Here is a 23032-nt window from a genome sequence, read left to right as displayed (position 1 = left end):
ATCTTAAATTTGGAGTCTCTTTTTAATTGGATCAGTGGAAACCAGTGATCTCTAGCCAACATGGCACTGTCATGATGGAGAGGGTTGGGTTTGGTGTTGTATATTTAGGTCCCGTCACAACTCCTATCAGTTGATCCCAGTTCCCTCAAGGAGTCTGCATTCTGCAGTTAAGTGTCATGTATTAAAATTCTCTGTTTCAGTCCTTGGAGAGGTTCTCCATGCCAAAACAGAAACACTTCTTTCACAAGCTAGAGAATATGATTCCTCCTTTATCCCTCAAGCACTTTTTCCCCTGTGTGCATCCCTGGTTTCTCATTAAAGCACGTATCACTCTGTCATAACATATCTGTATTCTCCACTGGATCATGAACCCCTGAAGGCAGGAACCATGTCTGTATTGCTAGCATGGTACTTGGGCACACAGTAGGTGCTCAGTAAATGTCAGATAAATAATTAAACAAATGAATGGATGAGTAATTGATTCTTCTCTTACCAGGTTGTGCATTTGTGACTTTCACAACAAGAGCCATGGCACAGACAGCTATCAAGGCAATGCACCAAGCACAGACCATGGAGGTAGGGGCAGATGAATGAAAGGGGGAAGTTCCTTGGTCTGAGAGCGGTAGGACAATTGACAATCGAAGCCCGGTAGCATGTATAGCATTTGATTGCCCTAAAAGTTAAGAAGGCCAAACGTCTTTAAATTAAAAACTGGTGCTTTCTTTAAAATTAGCATATTGGAACTAAACTGAATTATATCTTGCCACTTGTGTCTATCAGGAAGAGAATCATTTGACAGTGAATGAAATTAGAATGCAGCCTATGCGTCACTAGAAAGGAGGATTTTTCCCTTCACCCAGAATGAGGATTTTGACCCTTTGATTTTGGTGTTTTCATAGGGCTGCTCTTCCCCCATGGTGGTAAAATTTGCTGATACACAGAAGGACAAAGAGCAGAAGAGAATGGCCCAGCAGCTCCAGCAGCAGATGCAGCAAATCAGCGCAGCATCTGTGTGGGGAAACCTTGCTGGTCTAAATACTCTTGGACCCCAGTATTTAGCAGTGAGTCTTTGTGGTTTGCTTTCTGCAGGCTGTGCAAGCTCCCAGCTGTTTCTTCTTCTGCTGTCCCTAGCTAACATACATAATGGCAGTCACAACTTTTAGCATAGCAAAATTTTACGTAAAAATTCAGGCAATGAAATGTTCTTTGTCACGTTAGTCTTGCGTGCACGCACACGCTCTCTCTCTCATCGCATATCTTTGGTTATATCTTGAGCTTCTGCTCCATTTACAGTGAAATCCTAATTTTCTAATAAAAAAATTTAGAAACATCTCATATGTCCCTGCCCCCAAGAAAAAAAATTCCTGAGGAAATCTTAGCTACCAAATATCTTTCTCCATATCTCTTTCTAGTAGATTGTAGAGGGCATCCTTAAAATCCTTATTGAGTCTTCCCTGGAGAGTATGATAGTAAATGTTTCCACTGACTGAGAGATCAAGAGATTAACCATGGACATTATTAAATGAGTGTTACAGGTGTATATTTGAGTTCACTAAATAGTAAATAGATTTCCTTTTATTACTCTCTTGTTGAGTTTGAGTCATGGAATCCAAAAGAGGGGCAGGCTCCAATTGGTTAGATTTATTAGATCTGCAATGTACATTACGGGGGATTATCACTGCTTTAACCCTTAAAAGAATTGCGGATAGCACAAGACACTTAAAACTGTCTCATCTTTGAATCAGAAAGAACAAGTCATCTGTGAAGTTACCAAGGAAGGAAAATAAATGGTGAAACTACTAGATTAGTATGGATAGTTAGAAATATACACATAGAAGTAATTATAGTCATTCACTCCTCATCCTTTAAAATATTATTTTATATGGAAACAGAAGAAAGGCAATGTTTTCTATCCCCCAGTACTAGGTTTTGGCTAATTTGATGCCCTCTGGTTTCCATGTTTCTAAAATGTTAGAAGAAATCCCAGTTTACCCTCACTAGTAATTCTCTGAAGTCAAAAAGTGTAGATGGTTGTTATATTCCTACAAATTAAATTGTTTCTCGGTGCTAGAACATTGCTTGTAAGTTGAGAAAATTCAGAGAGATTTTAGGTCTTCTGCCAAAATGATAATGCCTTGAAAATTATCTCCATGATGTGCATTTGCTTTTAGAGAGTTTTGGAGTCTTCTTTTAGGGAAGACTCCCCATTTTGTTGTCATTGCCACATCTAGCAAGCACACGATGGTGTATGTTGAGAGCTGTGGTCTCTTCATTTCAGTTAGACATGATCCCCGCCCTAAGAGCTCTTCTCATTTAGGGAGGAAGTGAAGTGCCAAGTACAATATGCACAGTCCACCAGTTGGGACTGAACTCGTTGCCCAAGGTATTTAAGAAGACAGAAATGAAGACATGTGAGTGCTAATGGACTGTGAAAGTGATAGTACATCATCATTAATTATGAGGTACTGGAATATGTGGACTTAGAACTAGAGCAAGTAGTTCTTAATCTTTGAGGTAGCAGACCCCTTTCAGAAGCTGGTAAAAATTCTGTGTATGTACATTTTTTCATTCTGCCTCTGGAGGTTTGTGGACTTGCTGAAACACATATGGAATAGAGAGATTCCTGATGACAGAGGAACCAGGTCAGATGTTTATGGGAATGAATAACAGATTGAATAAAGAATCCAGAAACAAGAATACCAGCTGTTCATAAGGAACAGTGATTGGGTTTGAATGGAACAAAAGGTTTCAGCAGGTTGGTTAGATGAGGGTTGCAGTTTGCTAAGGTACAGAGTAAGGTCATGGAGGTCATAAGCTCATGGGCAGGTCCTCTTGTTTTATTTGTTATGGAACAACCATTGAAAGAGAATGTGTGCTGAACGGATATGGACTGATCCAGCAATCACTTGGTCATCTGCAACAGTGAGATGAATGGGGCTAGATGAATGTGTAGCATTCTAGTTATGACAAGATTGATCTAGTCACAGGTTCATTGTGGCCGGTAAAGGAAGACTCCAAGAAATACTCTGAAATGGTCAGGTTTGGTATTTTAAATAGTTGTGTGAAGCAGAAATTAGGTCTCCAGGTGGGAACAACTTACAAAATAAGATGTGTGGACCTAACAAAGGAGAATTTGGGAGAGGAACTAGAAATGGCAGTCACTAATATGCAGACACTCCTCTAAGTGGACTACATGGCTGCTTGAGTTGAGTTTAGTTCTCTCCTCTACCTCTGTCCTCTGCTGTGCTGCATTCTGTTGCCAGGGACTCGAGCTTGGCTTTGTACTCAACAAACACAACTGTCTTCTGGGCCAGGGCTTTAGCTGTGTTGTGTTGTCCTGTGCTGTCATAGCCTCATGTTTTTGTTGTGTTGGCTTGGGTTCTTGTCTTCAACTTTCTTCTCTGGGGGCCTCTGCACTCTCGCTTTGCTGTGCTGTAGAGTTACCCCAGATGCAGAACCAGCCCTCACTCTCACTCTTGTTCTGTTTTTGGTGTAATGTCTAGCTTTATTTGCAGCTCCTTCAGCAGACTGCCTCCTCTGGGAACCTCAACACCCTGAGCAGCCTCCACCCCATGGGAGGTAAGTGTCTCCCTGCTGCGGAGGAGCGGCAGCCGCCAAGCCAGCAGACCCGGCTAACAGCAGTCTGAGGGTTTCCTACCGTTTGTGCAGAAAAAAAATTTTTTTCCACTCATTACGTAAACCTGACATAAGATGAACATCCTAGGATTCAACTACCTTGTCTGTAGAAGGTGGCTCTTTTAGCTGTTGATGTCATATTGCTCTACGGTTGTCTGCTGCTCCTCACCCCCTTAAGTCTCTATTAAGGAGGAAGATGGAAAGCTGGAAAGGAGGATGGAAAGATGGAAAGGAGGAGCTGTTAGCATCTGCAGACTATCTGCAGCTACTTTGATAAGGAGAAAATTGCAGGAATTCTTTATTTCCACAGTAAAGTGACTTTTTCATTGACTCTCTGAGGAAAAGTCTAAGATGGCTTCAATGTGCATGGCTTTCCGTGAAGCTGCTAGAACCCAGGCAGTTAGTGTCTTATACATGTTATTTCTTAGGTGAATTACCTTTTTTGGTGTTAACATGCACAGAAAACTTAATTGGCAGATACCTGAGTTTATAACAAAAGGAGGCTCCACAGACAAACCTGAGGCAGGGGCTGTCAGGAAAGTTAAGGAGGCAGGGAGGGGACCGTTCCAGAGCTGCCTGCCTCTGCTCTGCTGCAGCGGGATAGGGCTAGGCAGGTGCATCTGAGGAAGGGCTAGTCTTAGGAAAACTGCATTATGCCATTGGGGAAAGTTTGACAGTGGTTCATTTTTGTCCCAGGGACTTAAAGTTTGCTGTGTTTTCGAAAAGTTGCTAGATTGTAAATCTGTGTTGTAGCCTTTTTATTCTCATTAATTCTCCACCCTCACCCACCTGCCTTTCCATTATCTAGTAAAAAGTTTGCCACACATTGTCAGTGTAGTTCAGATTTCTTGCTCTCCTACCTGTGTTGCCTAGGTTCTACTTGGAAGTCTTTTCCTCAGTGTTTTTTCTCTCTTCTTTTTCTGATAATTAATCTACTATTCAAGTGGTGGTTTCTTCTTTGTTCTCTCTACTATTGCTGTTTTCACGTGTATCCCCCTGTCATCTCCTCCATTGCCTTCTGGATCTCTACTACATTTTCTGCGTTTTCACCTCCATTGCAGAGAACAGAGCCCCTGTAAAGTGTGAGTGAGGGGCTCAGATGCAGACCCGTTCTCTGCCACAGGGTTCGGCATTGCTCTCTTAGACACCGGGCTCCATGGTAGGCCACAGGATCCACCCCTCTTTTCTGGTTTCCTAATTGCCCATCCGTTTATTAATGCTCACTTGAGCTGGCATGCTATTGGATTAGACATCTCTTATCTGAGGAAATGTTCAGTTTCTGAATGAGTTGAGTGAGATCTGAATCTTTTTGGAGCTCTGTAGTATTGCCTGTATCTAGAACAATTCCTCTTTGGGACCAGCCTTCTGCCAGTGTGCACGGTCATTGCTGGAGTGGATATGAGGCACCCTGATCTGCTGGCTGATCTCTCGCTTTGGATGTTGCAGGGTTAAATGCAATGCAGTTACAGAATTTGGCTGCACTAGCTGCTGCAGCTAGTGCAGCTCAGAACACACCAAGTGGTACCAATGCTCTCACTACATCCAGCAGTCCCCTCAGCGTACTCACCAGTTCAGGTAAGCATGTATAATAGGGGCCAGTGTGCCCTTGTGTGCCTCGGGCAGAAGCCCAAGAGAGGAGCGTGTCATTCTGGAGAGTAGTTAACACCCATTTCCAACGGGGTCAGATCACGTACAGTAAATTTTCAAATGGCATTTTTTTTTTAATTAATTAATTTATTTTTGGCTGTGTTGGGTCTTTGTTGCTGCACTCCAGCTTTCTCTAGTTGCGGTGAGTGGGGGCTACTCTTCATTGCGGTGCACAGGCCTCTCATTGCGGTGGCTTCTCTTGTTGCGGAGCACGGGCTCTAGGTGCACAGGCTTCAGTAGTTGTGGCACGCGGGCTCAGTAGTTGTGGCTCGCGGGCTCTAGAGCGCCGGCTCAGTAGTTGTGGTGCACGGGCTTAGTTGCTCCGCGGCATGTGGGATCTTCCCGGACCAGGGCTCGAACCCATGTCCCCTGAATTGGCAGGCGGATTCTTAACCGCTGCGCCACTAGGGAAGCCCTCAGATGTCATCTTCTGACTTAAGAGAAATCTCGTAGTTTTTAGTTTGTTGTAATCATCGCTTGCTTCTATGTCCTGCAGGGACAGTTATCAAAATCAGCAGCTGGGGGGAAAAAATCAGTAACTGAAAAACCTCTTTATAAAGAGAATACTTGAGTAACATAACTTGTGCTTTGGTTCCTGTTGACCTGAGAAGGTAAGTGTTGGTCTGAGTTTAACTCCTGGATGTCTGACAGCAGGGTCCTCACCCAGCTCCAGCAGCAGCAGCTCTGTCAATCCCATCGCCTCCCTTGGAGCCCTACAGACACTAGCTGGAGCAACAGCAGGCCTCAACGTCAGCTCTTTGGCAGGTGAGGGCCAGTCCCTGGATGTCATCGAGCCATTCTTTGTGCAGATAGCACATTTTAAACAATTCTGGTAGGGGTGCCGTTAGAATGAATGATTGGGGTGGCCCAGTGAAGTTAGAAGTGATCATGGGAGTTTGAGTCAGACCTGAGTTAAATCCCATCTCTGCCCCTTAACTACCTATAACTGAAGACCACCTTTCTAAGGTCATTTTCTCATCTGTGAAGTGGGAATAGAATACTTTGAGGGTTATTAAGTTAAATGAGAACATAGGTAAAGTGCTGAGCACATTACTTAGTACAGTGTCTGGCAACTAGTACGTGCTCAATAAATGTTAGCAGCTATTTTGATGATAGGATTTGCCCACATCTTGTCATAGACCATATGTATCCCTTTTAGTCCCCAGTCCTGGGACTCTTATTTTACCACGTTCCAGCTCTTTGTGAGAAGATGGCAGCAAAGCCAAAGAAAAAAAATGGGGCAAGTTGTATAAGTGGTATCACTTCTTGCACAGGTTGGAAGAAGATAATGGGGAGAGCCGCACCTGGGTGTGGCAATTTTAAATGTCCCTATTAGCCACAAGGCCTGGTGAGTGTCCCAAAATCTGACCAGTCAGAGGAATATTCCTCCTCAGGGAGAAGCTAAGAAGGAGATGAAAGGGCGTACTTTGGAGTTTGTCTTTGGCATCGCTTGAGTCTTTCCAATCTGTTAATCCTGCTCTTCCCCCCACCCTCACCCCCAACCAAGGGATGGCTGCTTTAAATGGTGGGCTGGGCAGCAGTGGCCTTTCTAATGGCACTGGGAGCACCATGGAGGCCCTCACGCAGGCCTACTCGGGGATCCAGCAATATGCTGCAGCGGCGCTGCCCACTCTGTACAACCAGAACTTGTTGACACAGCAGAGTATTGGTGCTGCTGGAAGCCAGAAGGAAGGTGAGTGCCAAGGGAAACTGGAGTCAGGGACAGGGGTGGGTGCTCCATCTGACCAGCACTGAAAAGCAGGGCAAAGCCCAGGAGAGCCATGTAGGTGGTCAGGCCAACACTTCTCTTTTTTTTTTTAAACACTTCTCTTTGGCAGTGTCAAGGGTAGACTGAGAAACTGTGATCTGCTCTCTGGATGTGGCTCAGGTCAGAACCTCTGTATTCTCTCCTGAGATGGGGCTGCAGTTTTTAGATGAAGAAACATACTGGCTTTATTGTGTCTGACACCATTTGGCAGTCTGCAGTCTGTTTTTTGTTTGTTTTTGTTTTTTACTGGGGTATAGTTGCTTTACAATGTTGTGCTAGCTCCTGCTGCACAGCGAAGTGAACCAGCCATATGTAAACACATATCCCTTCCCTTGTGGATTTCCCTCCCATCCAGGTCACCACAGAGCACCAAGTAGAGTTCCCTGTGCTGTACAGCAGGTCCTCACTAGTTATCTGTTTCATACCAAGCAGCGTACATATGTCAATCCGAATCTCCCATTTCATGCCACACCCCCGCCTCCCCCCCAACCGTGTCCTCACATTTGTTCTCTACATTTTGTCTCTATTTCTGCTTTGCAAATAGGTTCATCTGTACCATTTTTCTAGATTCCACATATATGTGTTGATATATGATATTTGTTTTTCTCTTTCCGGCTTACTTCACAAATATATGGAACACTTCACGAATTTGCGTGCCATCCTTGCCCAGGGGCCATGCTAATCTTCTCTGTATCATTCCAGTTTTAGTATACGTGTTGCTGAAGCGAGCACTGGCAGTCTGTCTTTGTTAGGAAGTCTTCTCTCTGGATTATAAATTGTCAGAGGATATCTTCTGTCTAGGTGTCCCTTTTAGCTCTGTCGTTTGGCATTTCCCTCACTTTCTGATCTATGCTTTTCCTAATTGGGGACAAACTGAAAGGTGATGAGACAGGAAGAGTTATGGCCCAGGGGTTGATGGAGTGGGAGGTATGTGCTTTGACATAAATGGTATTAAATTCAGGAGAGGCTTTTTAAGCAGAAAGAGGCCTGAAAGTGGTTTGTATGAATAGAAGGTGCTGCCAACATCTCTGTGCTCATATATGACTGGGTTTTCATAACCAGGAGCTGGCAAGATTTAAGCACGAATGTAGGAAAAAGACAAGTATCCTCTCTTGCTTTAGCAGCAAGGAGCCTTAGTGCAGTGCATCCTTACCAGCTCTAAATTGGACATTTATGTGCCCTAGGATGTGGTAGTGGGGGAACTGATGGAACTCTGGAGACAGGCAATAAACAGAAGCATGAGGTGTTCCAAATGGTGCTCTGAAGAATGATGAGCAGGAAGGAGGAATAGAGAGTGCCAGAAAGATAGCATTTTATATAGAGAAGGCGGTCTCTCTAAGTTGACGTTTAAGTAAAGACCTTAAGGAAGGAAGGAAGGAAGCAAGCCATGCATATATCTAGAGGAAGAAGAGTAATGGGGCAGAGGAACAGCAAGTGCAGAGACCCTGAGGCAGCAGTGTTCTGTATGTGTTTGACAACAGCAGGGAGGCCAGGGTGGCTGGAGACTGGCTGGACTGTGATTGTAATAAAACTCTTTTTTGAAGATGTGCCACATACATACAGTGGAGTATTACTCAGCCATAAAAAGAATGAAATAATGCCATTTGTAGCAACATGGATGGGCCTAGAGACTATCATACTAAGTGAAGTAAGTGAGGCAGAGAAGGACAAGTATCATATGATATCACTAATATGTGGAATCTAAAAAAATGGTACAAATGAACTTATTTACAAAACAGAAAGAGTCATAGATGTAGAAAACAAACTTTATGGTTACCAGGGGGAAAGGGGGTGGGGAGGGATAATTTGGGAGATTGTGATTGACGTGTACGTACTATATATAAAATTGATAACTAATAAGGACCTACTGTACAGCACGGGGAACTCTACTCAGTACTCTGTAATGACCTATATGGGAAAAGAATCTAAAAAAGAGTGGATATATGTATATATATATATAACTGATTCCCTTTGCTGTACAGCAGAAACTAACACAACATTGTAAATCAACTATACTCCAATAAAAATTTTTTAAAAAACCTCTTCTTTGGTCAGGAAATCACTGAGTGTAAATGGTTGAAGAGGAAAGCATATTCTAGGTTTGAGCTTAGTTGTTTATCATAGGCACATTTTAAAAATATGTTTTTACTGAGGCACAATTTACGTATGGTAAAATTCACCCTTTTGGGAATATAGCTCTGTGAGCTCTGACGAACACACGTAGTCATGTAACTGCCGCCACAGATGTAGAACATTTCTATCACCCCTAGACATTCCCTCATGTCTCTTTGTAGTAGGTCCCTGCCCCACCTGCCTCTGGCAGTTACCAATCTCTTTGCTGTCCCTATAGTTTCTAGGCACAATTTTGAAACCTGTTTTATTTATAAGCTCTACCTCCTTTTCTGTTGTTCCTCTACAACCCTGTAGTCTCTGGTTTTATTGCACCACACGCAAATCTGCCTACTTACTGTCCCAGCACACCATCCTCCCACAAGGTCGAATTCTGACCTCTGTCAATGAGACAGAGCTTGAGAATGGTGAACGGGAAAGAGGGCAGGAACCTGTTTCAGTGATCGCGCTTCAGCTCCCTGCTTTGTATTTAGAGAATCTGTTTAGTTCTCCAGGTGAATTTCTCTTTGTTGGGATGCTGAGAGTTTTAGCACAGGTGGAAATGAGAGTCAGTTGGTGCAGAGGATGAGTGTGCTTGACACTGACCTGTTCAATCAATGGGGATTTTGAAGGTCCAGAAGGAGCCAATCTGTTCATCTACCACCTGCCCCAGGAGTTTGGAGACCAGGACCTGCTGCAGATGTTTATGCCCTTTGGGAATGTCGTGTCTGCCAAGGTTTTCATAGACAAGCAGACAAACCTGAGCAAGTGTTTTGGTATGTTGGTGTTTCTTCTGGTGTCGGGAGGGTTAAGTATTTTTACCAGTTAGAAAGAGAAGGGGCTGATAGCAGAAAGAGCTGAGTTTGAGTTTATAGTTTAACTTAGCCTGTGGCAGGTTACATTACCTCTTTTTGAGCCTCAGTTTTTTCATTTCTGTAGTGGGAATGATGATTTCTACCCACACTGTCACTCCAGAGGTAAAAATAATGTATGGAAAATGGCTTGGCCAAAAAAACTTTAAGGTACTGTGTAGATGTCAGCTGCTACTGTTAGCAACCTGATTTATTTCATGTGATATAATTTCAAGAATTCTTGTCCCTGCTGAGAAAAATTGGGATTTGAGACTAAGCTCATAAGGTATCTCTTGCATAAGGAGGATTGAGAACCTTCCTGCTTCGTTATGCCCCTCACCTAGGTTTCTGCTTGGACACACAGGTTTTGTAAGTTACGACAATCCTGTTTCGGCTCAAGCTGCCATCCAGTCCATGAACGGCTTTCAGATTGGCATGAAGCGGCTTAAAGTGCAGCTCAAACGTTCGAAGAATGACAGCAAGCCCTACTGAGCGTGCTCCCCTCTGAGACTGGAGTGAGAGGGTCTTCTGGTAAGTGGGGGAGGAGCACCCTTAATGATTCGAAGCCCTAAGGCTGTGTGTTGACAGCCCTGGACCCTGATCCCTGCCACTCTCGCAGGCACAGCTTGCCCTGAAGACTCGGCTACTGCCTTCTGTGGGAATTTCGCTTCGTACAGAGGACAAGTTTGTGCTTTGGTTTCCAGTGTTTTACTTTGGAGTTTAGGTGCCATATCCTGAGTTTTTTTTCTTTATTTAAAAGTTTGCTGTGTTTGTAACCAGTGTGTTGAGAAGGACCAACATCAAACTGCCCTGGGGGAGGAGGGGGAATGGAGAAACATTAAAAAAGAAGATCAGAATTTGCCCCAAACTACCCAAAGAGAGAGGACTGAGTGAAACAAAAAATTGACCCCCAGAATCTTCCTGAGCGCGAGAGTGGGTGAAATGAGAACTGACATCCAAGAGCTTTTGGGGGGCGGAGGAGGTGGGGTTGGCTTTGGAGAGTGAGAGTGACTTGACACCCAGCAGCCCTGGGAGCTGGAGGCTGAAACTCCTCCATAGCTGCCTTCTGTGGAAATACTGAGTTCTTGCCACCTATTTTTTAGCTTCTTATCTGGGATTTCTGCCCCTCTTTCCTAAGAAGGGGCTAACAATTCTCTGGAAATAAAGCACCTGTTAAATTAGCCTGATATGTGCAAAAAGCAGGGATATATCACCCATTACCAGCTTTCCCAGCCAGCCACTGGTGTTGGATTAGCCCTGCCCTCCTGGCTGGTGGCTGTTAGGAAGCAGCAGCCGGTCAAAGAGGTCGTTTTTAGTTTACTTCAACACCAAACTATTAGACCGTGGCCCATTTCTACCAGGTCCCTTTAAAGAAGGCCTCTGGGGAAGACACTGTCTGGTCTCTTCTTTATAGTTGACCACAGCGAGGAATGTCTCTTCCATCCCCAGCCACAGGTTTCTCACGAGGGTAGATCCAAGAAGGGCTTACAGCATCTAGTTGAAGGGAGCACCTCTCCTGAGCAGACTGACAAAAGCCATCACGCTGGGGGAGGAGGAGCCTGCTTCTTGGTGTACCTGAATCGTAAGGTCCCGTTAAGCCAGTGCTGCGTTTGCCAGTGGCCAGCGCTCAGCACTTAAAAGGGTTAAGAAATCCATGTTTGCCTCCTTGGTTGAGATGTCCCAGATGTAGTGTCAAAACGGAGGCAGGCCCCTCTTCTGCCCACTCCAGCCCCATCTTCTGCTCTTGGCGACAGAGGAGACAACAGGACGTTTACAACCTCCATATGGATTTAGTGTTCATTTACCTCAGCATCACCGTGTTCGTTTTTGTCCTCGTGCTTACAGTTAGCTCCCTGCTGCCTCCCCCAGGTCTCACTGCAGCCCTTGCCTGTGACCCACACAGCCTCTGGGCTCTGCCTCTGCTCCCAGAAGTGCTGCGGGGGCAGAGAGCCAGAAAGAACACGCTGTTGGGAATGTGTACCTGGGCAGAGGTGGCCCTGTTAAGATACGATCTTAGCCAAGGCCAGGGGCCGGGTCCCTGGGATCTTAAACCTCACAAACATCAGCCCTGACCCCTAGCAGCAGAGGTGAGATTAAAGGGGTTGGTTGGCTATTAAGTCAGATGGGGGCTCTCTCCTTGTCATGCTGTCCATTTGGGCCACAGACAAGGATTGACAGTCTTGCTGTTGTGCAGGTAGTTGGTGGTGTTGGATTATCCCATTGAAGCTGGGACAGCTGTTCCCTTCTCATAGTGATAACTTGGGTCTGTTGTCCTCTAAGAAACGTGAAACGTACTTCTTAAGCTGAACCACGTAAACTTGAATTCCACGCACTGGGAGAAATGTGTCCTGTGTTTCAAGGATAAAACTGTTCCAAAGGCTTCCAGGGTCATGATGGGATTTTTTAAATAAATGCAAAAAATAAAAATAAAAAAGAAAAAAGACAACAAAAAAAGAAAAAAATGCTAGGTTGGGGAGGCGCTGTTCTGAATCCCAACCAGCTGGAACCAAGAATGTCGTTTCTATTTTTATAGAAGTTTTATACAGCTCCGGGGTGGAGAATATTTATTACCTAAATTATATCTCTGGAAAAGGCCAGGATTTTGTAGAATCCAGAATGTGATTGTTGTACACACAGGGTGCTGTGTATGATTGAAACTACTGACTTTCTGTGGCCGTTTGCAGCCCAGCTAATCTGCCAGAGGGGGAAGGAGTTAATGCTGTGAATTGGCGGAGGAGAGAGCTGTGCTCCCCAGGGTGCTGCCGGTGCTGTGATCGCTAATCTGTTCTGTCTTCCTCCTTGGCCATTGTGGGGCTTTCCAAAGCCCAGAACTCCACTCTTCTTCCCACTTTCTTCCCTTTCTCTCCCTCCTCCCCCAGTTCACTATTATTTGTACACGATTTGCCCTGGGCTCTAGGACCTTATGAAACCCCTTCCCTATTGACATGAAAGGTAAAGGTGTAATCAGCCCACTTTGATACCACACTCTGAGGTTTCATACCTGCTTGTGGGTTCTTGTTTCTAAAAGGAGCGTGCACCTCAGCAGGGCCCGGGCTGCCACAGCGGCCAGCTGGTGAGCCCAGGCGCTTCCCTCTGTTCTCTTGTCCCCCGCCCAGCGAATTCTCACAGCAGTGCCGCCCTTGAGCACAGTTCTCTCCCTAGGCCAAAGATGGTTTTGTGAAGAAGCTGCTTCCCTACAAGTCTCACAGTGTGAAAGCGTCAGCTCGGAGAGTGGAGACTCGCAGTCAAGTCTTAAGCAGCCCTTTTCTGTTGTGTGGGGGTCTCACGTGTATAAGTGTTTTCTGCTGTAGTTCTGTTTCTTACTTGGGTTTCATCATGAAAGTGATATACCTTGAATGCAGCCAGACACTGTCTCCTGGGTCCAACATGAGTGGCCAGGGCCTGCGTGGAAGCTAAGAGCTTGGATTTCCGGGAACAAAGGGCCATCCCCGTAGGATTGAGGAGAAATCCTGGCCCTCTTCCCTAAAGAATTCTCCCCACCCCAGCCTGCAGCTTTGACTTTCTCCCTGAGTCTTGACCAGGAGTTGAGGGAGAGGCTGAGGCTCTGCTCCACCAGAGAGACCTTTTCGGATGTGTTTGGGCGCTTCTTGGGAAATCCAAGCCTTAGGTTCCCTCTGTCTCTGGCAGTTGGATGTTTTCTCAGTGTCCTCCATGTCCTTTTTTGACTTTTCCCTGTGTCCATTGTTAGCATGTGCGAAAGTTCCCTGTCATTACCCAGCCCCTACCCCGCCCGCCTCCTCATTTCAGGGCTGTACAACAGTGAGTGTTCCTGTTCTCTCTCTCTTTGTTTGGATGTATTGCTCTGTGTAACTCAGTGGGTCTCCCTCTTTCTGGTTTGTTTTTTTTTCTAGATTCCTGCCGTTTGTTCATCGTTGTGCCTAAAGCATGTCGATGTGGCGTCAAGTACATCGTCCAAATCCCTGTCTCTTCAGCTTCTCTGATGCTTGAACTCTCACCTTTGACCTTGTGTTGACCTTTGATGCTGACGTGTATTTTTATTATGTTTGTTTCTTTCTTTGTTTTTTCTTTTTTCTTTCCTTTTTTTTTTTCTTTTGTGCTGCCAAATTGGTTTTGCTAGAACGACTGCTGAAGGGGAAATATTTAAACTTGCATTTGAATATAAAAAAAAATCTATTTTTCTAGAACTTCATAAGATAACCACTTGATTTTGTGATTCCAATTCTTTGTAATTGTCTTCAGAGCAGCCCTACTAGCACATACCGCGTGGTGTTTGTATTTCTGTGAACACACAGCCAGTCTGTTTCTAGGCTTTGTTTCTCTGTGTGCTTAGTTTTAAAGACAACTTTGAAGTAAACAATGAAATAAAAGATGTCACTAAAACCTTTGAGGCTCCTGAGCACATTTTGCTGATATAGTTTGTGGGGCTTGAGGAGACCGCATGTGTTCCTATTTTTGTTTTTCTGAGTTCTCAACTGCAGAAAACACCTGAACCCTTTTTCCTTTTTGACCACCGGCTGCAGTTTGGGCCCCAGCCAGCCCTTTTTCTTTTGTGGTTCTTCCCTGGAGCAACCCTGCCAGGAGTCTGCAGATCCTTCTGGCCCCTTCCCCTCAGCCCTGCTGTGCCCACCTCCATGCTTCTTCCTACAGTCTCCACAGCAAAATGTGATGCTTTGATTTTTTTGTTTTTGTATTGTTTTTGTGTTTTTGTTTTGAATTTTTTCCTTTCCTACTAAGATTATGCCCAGAAAAAACAAGTTTTGCATGTTTCCTGCTGTTTCTTCACACCTTCGTATATATCACCTTCACCTCTCTGTTTTCTATAGTTTGTGCAGAAACTGACCGATTTAAAAGGGTTTCAAAGAAGCTGTTTTAAATTGTTGTGGGGTTAATTTTTTTTTTCCAAGATTGTATTATTTTTATTTTGAAGTGGCAACTTTCTCCTCTATTGCCCTTAGAGCGTTTGCCTGTGCACTTAGACTGTCACCTCATACGGCCTCCGGGTCTCGGCGGGGCCTTCAGGAGGCCGGTTGCTCTGCTCAGAGGCGGGTGGGAAGAGGGTCCAGAGAGGCACAGGGGCAGAGGTAGAACTCAGAAGGCGGCTGTGGGCGGGCGAGAGGCTAGTGAGCACCCTCAGCGCCGAAGAAGGAGGGCGCTCTTAGCCACTCGCAGGAGGCCGTCTGCGCCCCAAGTGGCAGTACATCTGCAGCGCTTCTCCTAGGCGACAAGCACAATACTACAGTCTTCACACTGTTTACAGCCCTGGGCACCAGCCACCCCACACTGGCTCCTCACTGCAGCTCGGCTCTTGCTCAGCTAGTGGGGTGGGGGTTAGGGCGGGTTTGGTTTTGTTTTTGTTTTTGTTTTGTTTTGTTTTGTTTTAATTGGGTGAAGAGCCAAATAGCTACTGTCCCTGGGTGCCAGGCAAGCCAGTTCCTTGGTTCCCTGAGGGGAACTTGCCCTCCTCTCTTGTGGCACCATCCAGCCTCAGGATCTTAGGGACTTGAGTAAGAATGTGAAGGGCAGAGGGAGAGGTCAGAGGAGGTGAGAGGTCACAAGGTGGATCTGTGGAGGTAAGAGGTTGCAGAGGGAGGAGTTTGGGATAGATCCCACCCAGGCCTAAGCTGCTGGTGGGTGAGAGAGCTGCGAAGTAGGATTTCCAGGGAAGGATGGAGAGGGGTAGCCGAGGGACTGGGGGGCGGGGGGTGGGAAGGTAGAAGCACTGTTAGCGTCCTCCATGCTGGGGTTGATAAAGGAAGGGATCTCGGCAGAGTTTCTGCTCCGGGACCTGGCAGGTTGCCTAGTATTATGCTTGAAGCCACTCTTACTAGAAGGAAAGGGCGGCCAGGTGGAGGCCCAGCGTACGGTAGGCTGCTTAATTTCTTCGAAGGGGTGATTGGATGGAAAGAGGCCAGGAACCCCAGCCTGAGCGAGACTGCCGTGCACCCCACAGTCTGACTGCACAGAGCTGCCTCTGTTGGCAGAAGGCGCTGAGGCTCCCCTTCCTGTGTATTCAGAACCCATGTTTGCCAATATATTTTGCTTTCAATTCCAAGAGGAGCTCTGGGAAAACCTGTGGATAAAACCAAATGCCAAACGTTGGACGTTGTTTCCTTTTCCTTTTCTCTCTCTGATTGTTTTAATTGTTCTGTGGTGGTTTTAATGGATTTGAGACCCTGGAGCGGCAGCTGCCTTTCTGATTTCCAGCTGCTTTTTGTGAATAATTTAAAAAGAAAAAAAAAAAAGAAACTTTACATTTTGGAGACAAACCTGTGTGAGTTTTTTATTGGTACAAACGTTGTATTTAACACTAGGGGTTTTGTACAGTTTTTTGCCTTTTCTACTAGAAAACAATGTAAAGTGATTTCACAATGTGAAGAGAAAAAAATTGCCACTATGACCAAACGCACAGTCTGTTCTGCAGCAACAATGGGATTCAATCAACTCAAAGTCGTGATTCAGCCGTAGAAATGCTTTTTCTTTACCTTGTTTGAGCTTTTCCTTTCTTTTCTGTTTTGATTTGCAAAAGAAAATGTCTTTTTTGTGTGAACTTGTGTTGTACTATGTAGAAAATTATGGATTTTACTTTAATGGTTTAAAAAAAAAAAGGCAAGAAGAGCCCTTGTCGCTTTTCTGACCTGATCACAGAGTTTGTGTAGTGGATTAAAAAAGAAAAAAAATTGTTACCAGTTTGGAGCAAGGGAGTATGTGTCTAAAAGGAATCTCCTTCCTTTTCTGTGTGTTTTTCCTTTTGTCCCAATAGGGAACCTAAATCTGTTTTAATTGCACAGACACACGGACAAAAAGTCATTTTGTATCTGCCAAGTGTGGTACCTTCCTTTGTTTATTTGCTATTAAACTGTTTGAGAAGAACTGACGTTGTCTTCAGAGTTACTGATTGTTGGGGTAGGTGGCAGCCCTGGGGCTGGAGGGGTCGGCGGCATTCCTGAGGAAGGGGTGGGCACCCCGGTACGGCTTCATTTTGATGCACCTGTTAACATGCAGTGGGGCCACCCCAGGCTCCTGAAAGAACAGAATTTCTTCCAGAAAACTGCCTTCTCTGTCATCCTGCATTCTTCTCAGCATCCCTGCTAATAGGGAGGCGCTTTACAATTTTTTGGCAGCCTTCATTTTTGTGCTTCCTCTGTTGCCAGTAGTGGCTGCCGCCTTGCAGAGCTGGCCCAGACCTGTGAGTGCACGTCCCTTCCTGCTGTGGAGTTCCTGCACCTGGGGAGGCAGCCAGCAAACACTGAGGCCCAGAGCGTGGGGCTCTTCCTCTCTAGGTCTTCAACGCTCCAGGCCAAAGTGCTGCAGCTCCTTTCCCCTCATTTGGACCTCAGAACAGGGTCACAGAAGGGCATTTCTAAGACTTCTTGGGTTTACTACTCAGTAATTCTAGGTCACTCTCTGAGTGAGGCCCATACTTGGGCCTCCTCAAACCTCTGTGAACTGCAGATTCAGTCAGCCCCTGGGCCAGGAGTCCCAGGCCCTCTGGCTGAATTATAAGTTTGTCTGCTCCTTAGCTGCCACTGCCATCCTCATCCTCCGGGAGGCCAGTCTTTGTGAAGCTGGTGCCTGTCTAGGGGCATGCAACCAGCAATGGCCTGTGGGTGGGCCAGGCCTCAACCTTCTCATCAGAGTCGCTCTGTGGGGGGTGTGTCTGGAGTAGTATTTCCCAGTGGGGGTTGTACTGGGTACTAGCCCATGAAATGTTTATGCAGTAATTGTCCTAGCTAATGTTCATTGACTCTTCACCACCCTCCTAGTGCTGTGGGAAACACTCGATACACATTATATGCTCTAGTCTTTATAACACCCCTGGGAGGGAGCTACGGTTTTCATCCCCATTTAGCAGATGAGCAAACTGAGGTTAAAAGAAATGGGGTTGTGGAATCCCGCGGTGGTCCAGTGGTTAAGACTCCGTGCTTCCACTGCAAGGGGCACGGTTTGATCCCTCTGGTCGGGGAACTGAGATAACCTGCATGCCTCATGGCATGGCCAAATAAATAAATAAAAATAATAAAAATACTTTATTTGAAAAAAAATCGGGTTGTATTTTTTAAAAAAAGCATTAATCCCACCCTCCCCCCCAAAAAATAACCAGAGTTACTATTTTTTTATGCCATAAATTTATTTACAAACGTATCTAGTATGTTGAGTTCAACAGTTTGATCCTTTTTTCAAAGAGAGTGCACCTCTTAAAATGCTCCTCTTCATATGTCTCATGGATTCCCCACCCCCCATCCCCCACCGCCCCCCCCCCACCCAAGGGCTTGTGGGATCTTAGTCCCCAGACCAGGGATTGAGCCCCAGCCCCTCGGCAGTGAAAGCGCGGAGTCCTAGCCACTGGACCGCCAGGGAATTCCCTCATGGATTATTTTTTAAGCAGTTGGTGTCTTACTATAAAGAAAGGTGCAGTAAATTGAGATCCAAAGTACAAAGTCATCATAGCCAGTAACCGCCACTTGTCTTCCACTGAAAATGGCAAATTCTTCCCTGGACTCTCCTCTTAGTGGCTCCTACGGACCACAGAGGTAGTGAACCTCCAGATGCTCTATCCGAGGCGCAGAGACTGAAGGCAGAAGAAATGGCGGCAGCACACCAAGACCTCCTTCCCTCATGACCTTGTTCCTCTGTGTCCAAAGTTACTATTAGATTTCATTAAGTCTTTTTCCTACACACATTTTAAAAATAAGACTGGGAGCAAACTAAAAAGAAGAAATTGGGTTGCTCCTGGAAAGTGGTGTGCACTGAGAGTCAAACCAGGTCCGCCTGACTTCCAAGCCCTTTCTCTTAACTACTCCCAAGGAGAAGTAACTCGGTAAATGCGAATCAGTGTGCTTTAGTTAGCCTGCGCAGTCCCATCACACACGGTTTGCATGCTGTCCTCTAGGCTCTAGGGAAGGGACCTTTGAGGGCGCCTACAGCTCTGTGGCTCCCTCGGTGGTGCATCGTTTCAGCTTTGCCCTCAGAGCGGCTGTCTCGGTGCTAAAGGGGTAACTCAGCGCTCCAAGTTGTTGGTGTCAGCGTGCCCCTGCAAGGTGCCACTTCCCGTGAGGACTGGAGTGCTTCTTAAATGTCACTCCTGCCACGCAGTTCTTTCCTAGATCTGTTGCCACCGAAGCTATTCTTTACCCCGTGTTTATTTTAATTTTTGTTTTTTTTTGCATTGTGGTAAAAATACATATAGCAATTTTCTGTTTTAACCATTTTTAAGTAAACAGTTCAGTGACATTCAGTACATTCAGTGTTGTACAACCATCACCACCTAATGTTTTAAATCAACTTGAAATCCACCTTTTATAACTTCACCTCATTCTGACCATTAGTATTTGTGAAGTTACAAGTTTGGTGTCCTAATTGTAAAATACACATTATTTTAAAATACACATTGGGGCTTCCCTGGTGGCACAGTGGTTAAGAATCCGCCTGCCAATGCAGGGGACACGGGTTCGAGCCCTGGTCTGGGAAGATCCCACATGCCGCAGAGCAACTGGGCCCGTGCGCCACAGCTACTGAGCCCACGTGCCACAACTAGTGAAGCCCACACGCCTACAGCCTGTGCTCTGCAACAAGAGAAGCCACCGCAATGAGATGCTCACGCACCACAATGAAGAGTAGACCCCGCTCACTGCAGCTAGAGAAAGCCCGTGCACAGCAACGAAGACCCAACGCAGCCAAAGATAAATAAATAAACATTTTAAAAATGTAAAATAAAATACACATTAAGGGACTTCCCTGATGGTCCAGTGGTTAAGACGCCACACTTCCACTGCAGGGGGCATGGGTTCGATCCCTGGTTGGGGAACTAAGATCCCGCATGCCGAGCGGTGCAGCCAAAATAAAATAAAATACACATTAAGCTGCATAACCATCAGTATGTATAAAATGTCCATGGGGTGGCTTCTCAAAGAGATCTGTTTCACACTTTGGGGAATTGAGTCAGGGTGGAGAGTCAGGGGCTTCCCCGTGGACTCCCTTCCCGTACCTGTTTCCTCTATGAGTAGAGGGTGGTTGAACCAGAAATTGTCTCCCACTTAGCACAGATGTTCTGTAACTCACAATTGAGGTGGTAGATCTTCGTCTTAGGACTCCTGTATTCCTGAGATAGAACTTGATATAAAAATAGAATGAGGACTTCCCTGGGGGTCCAGCGGTTAAGACTGTGCGCTTCCAATGCCGGGGACGCAGGCTCGATCCCTGGCCAGGGAACTAAAATCCCACATGCTGTGTGGTGCGGCCAGAAAAAAAAAAAAAAGGATGTTAAGTACAATTTGAATATCTTCCAGTTTAACATCATACTTAAAGGCTGTTGTTTCTCTTTAAAATTTACCAAAAAAGGGGACTATGCCAAAGATACTATTTTTAACCTCAAAAAAAATTTAGACTTGTGCATCTTTATAATCATATATCTGTGTCTTAATTAAACTATTTCTTCTAAAAACCCACATGCAGTCACCTTTTATTTTTGAATAGATTCCTTAGGCACCTAATTGCCACACTCCTGGTTCCCGGCTTACTGGCTTTCTCGGTCAGTACACGGCCTCCCTAACTCTCCCAGGTACTTTCCATGCTGTGCTCACCTGAGCATCTCAGTCCCTGATGAAGAAAAGCCATCGGGAAGGAAATGAAAGAGCAGGTTTGTTCCTTCACCTCTCGGAATGTCAAACTAATGTCTGATAACATTGTCCTTCCAGGAGGGATCATAGATGGCTTTTTCTTTTACCTTCTGCCTTTTTCAAGCTCTTTCCTTCTCTCTAGGGAGTCCTTTCCTACCCCCCCCCCCCCCCCCCCCCCCCCGCCACCATCTGGTGTTTAATTTCTTTTGCATACATTGGCTTTCTCTTTACTGGTAAAGGCTCCAGCTGTTGAGAGGACTGTTGTTCTTTTCAATCAAAGTCGGATCTTGGGATGGGGAAATGAACACATTTCAGCCGGGAACGGCTGTCCCGACACTCCTGCAGCCAAGTCTATAGGACCTTGGCCCTGCTTCCCTCCCCACACCCCCATCCCCCCATGCAGGGTCCCAGTGACCTGAGGCCTCCTGAGGTTTTGGGTGTTTTTATACTGTCTGATTGAGGTATAATTCACACATTATACAATTTGCCCACTTAAAGCATCCAGGTCTGGTTTTGAGTGTTGTGCAACCATCCCTACAACCTAATTTTAGAACATTTTCATCGTCCTAAAAAGAAACCCCATACTCATTAGCAGTCACTCCCCTTCCCCTCCTCATCCCCATTCCCAGCCCCTGGCAACCACTAATCTTTCTGCTCTGTAGCTTTGCCTGTTCTGGATTTGCCATATAAATGCAGTCATACAGTACGTGCCTTTTGCGTTTGGCCTTCACTTAGCCTTACCTCCTGCGGCATTTTCTTCTTCCCTCCCAATGCTTGGAAACTGCTCACAGCAGTAGCCTTGGACCACCTGCTCCTGCCATTTCTAGCGCTTTTGAGCTCGTCTCCTCGCACTCCAGCCGTGTTTGTGCAGCGCCCTGTCCCTTCTCCTTCTCCCAGCTCCTCCTGTTACCTGCTGTGTCATCTGCCTCACCCTGAGTCTGGCAGTCTTCTAGACCTACCTGCATCGTCCAGTACGATTACCCAGTAGCCACTGTAGCTATTAATTAAAATTAAAAACTTCATCTCTCAGTTTCACCATGAAGCCACACGTGACTAGTGGCTATCATGTTGGACAGTGCAGGACAAAGAACATTTCCATCGTCACAGTCAGGTATGGTGGTTGGGACTGTTCTGGGGAGTTACTTTGCTTTTAAGAAAACAGAACAGCTACCATTTATGAGTTGTAGCCCCTGTACTCGTCCACCCAGCAACTGGCAGCATAGGAAGGTGGAGACTGAGACGGAGACACTGCAGTTCTTCTCTGTCACAGCTCTACTAGGAGAGTTGGATTTTCACCCTGGTCCACCTGACTCCAGTAACCCTGCAGAGCATATTCCTCTGGGAGTGAATGGTGGACCTTGGGGGCCCTGGTTTACATTCCACCTTTAGAGTGGAGCTTCATGAAGGCGGGGACCATGTACGTATTGTTCTTCACAGGAGCCTTAGGGGCTGGTAGATAATAAGCAACCAGGAGACGTTTAATGAGTGAGTAAATGAACAAATAAATATCAAAAGGTGACTGCTTTTGTCCAAGAGCTTCCGGACATGCTTTTTTCCCCAACTACATTACATTCGAGTTTTATTTAGAAATTTCCATCCACTCCAGAAAGGGAATAACTTATTTTCACACCTGTTTATAGATACTAGCTACCAGCCAGTACCCAAATTCTCTGTAGGCCCTCAGTGGCTGTGAAACAAAGGATGGCCAAGTCCCTTAGAGCCACTTTACAAGAATCCTGCTAATACAGCTTCCTGCCCTGTGAGGAAATTGGTGGAGGGGAACCTACGTGTGGTCCTCCAGCCCTGGGAGTGCCACCGACCTGGTCATTCCTGAAGTGGAAAGTGCCCAGAGCCTGGGGCTTACATGACACAATGGCTTTTTTTTTAAAGTTATTTTAAGGTTTGAGGTTTTTTTTCCCCAAAACATAATGTTATAGACTAGGACTTAGCGTGTGGTGGGAAAAGCTTGGGTTTAGGAGTCTCTTAATCTGATTATAATACCAGCTGTGTGACCTTGGGCAGGTGACTTGATTCAGCCTCAGATTCCTCACCTGCCAAATGGAAATGAAAACACCCACCCAGCAGGGCCGGGAAGATGAGAGAGTGTCTCCAACGTTTAGCACACTGCCACCCTTGGCAGACATGCTCATTCAAGTCGCTAGCAACCCTAAGTACATCAGAGTTAACAGTGAGCATTTCCCCATCCCATAGCCCCTTGATAACTGTCAAACAGATGGGGGAGTACGCTTCCAGAATTTCTCTCTGTATACAAAAATATGTACACATATAATGATGTTTGCTAATAAAAATGAGATCATGCCTTAATGTACAGAATGTTTGCATTTTTTTCAGTTACTTTGTCACGGGCACCCTTCCATCTGGAGATGTACACTGGAATCTACCATTTTCACTTTTAGAGACTA

The 23032-nt window shown here is 45.7% G+C and overlaps 1 protein-coding gene, 1 non-coding gene and 1 pseudogene across 23 annotated transcripts in view; 1 reads left to right on the top strand and 2 right to left on the bottom strand.

Moving 5' to 3' along the window:
- The window catches only part of CELF1 (CUGBP Elav-like family member 1), a 71436-nt gene extending 54569 nt beyond the window's left edge, over positions 1–16867 (top strand). For 13 of the 22 annotated variants that reach the window (XM_036862698.1, XM_036862685.1, XM_036862700.1 and 10 more), the window contains 9 exons: positions 497–576; positions 900–1061; positions 3504–3579; positions 5083–5211; positions 5935–6048; positions 6791–6976; positions 9793–9936; positions 10376–10542; positions 13884–16867. In XM_036862698.1, the coding sequence (XP_036718593.1) occupies positions 497–576; positions 900–1061; positions 3504–3579; positions 5083–5211; positions 5935–6048; positions 6791–6976; positions 9793–9936; positions 10376–10503 (1019 nt within the window). In that variant the 3' untranslated portion in view covers positions 10504–10542; positions 13884–16867. Of the gene's footprint in view, positions 1–496; positions 577–899; positions 1062–3503; positions 3580–5082; positions 5212–5934; positions 6049–6790; positions 6977–9792; positions 9937–10375; positions 10543–10630 lie in introns of all 22 variants that reach the window. The other 9 variants (XM_036862696.1, XM_036862694.1, XM_036862689.1 and 6 more) reach the window with 4 other exon arrangements.
- On the bottom strand, positions 7677–7783 carry LOC118900328. Its single transcript, XR_005021107.1, has one exon. It is a non-coding gene; the product is annotated as a U6 spliceosomal RNA (small nuclear RNA).
- Positions 16868–18364: 1497 nt separating the features above from the next.
- LOC118899568 lies at positions 18365–21574 on the bottom strand (annotated as a pseudogene).
- Between the last annotated feature and the right edge of the window lie 1458 nt (positions 21575–23032).

The sequence above is a fragment of the Balaenoptera musculus genome, chromosome 8 (assembly GCF_009873245.2).
Source record: "Balaenoptera musculus isolate JJ_BM4_2016_0621 chromosome 8, mBalMus1.pri.v3, whole genome shotgun sequence".
In the NCBI taxonomy this organism is placed as follows: domain Eukaryota; kingdom Metazoa; phylum Chordata; class Mammalia; order Artiodactyla; family Balaenopteridae; genus Balaenoptera; species Balaenoptera musculus.
Note: the sequence above shows the minus strand (reverse complement) of the source record. Positions and strands in the feature narration are given on the sequence as shown.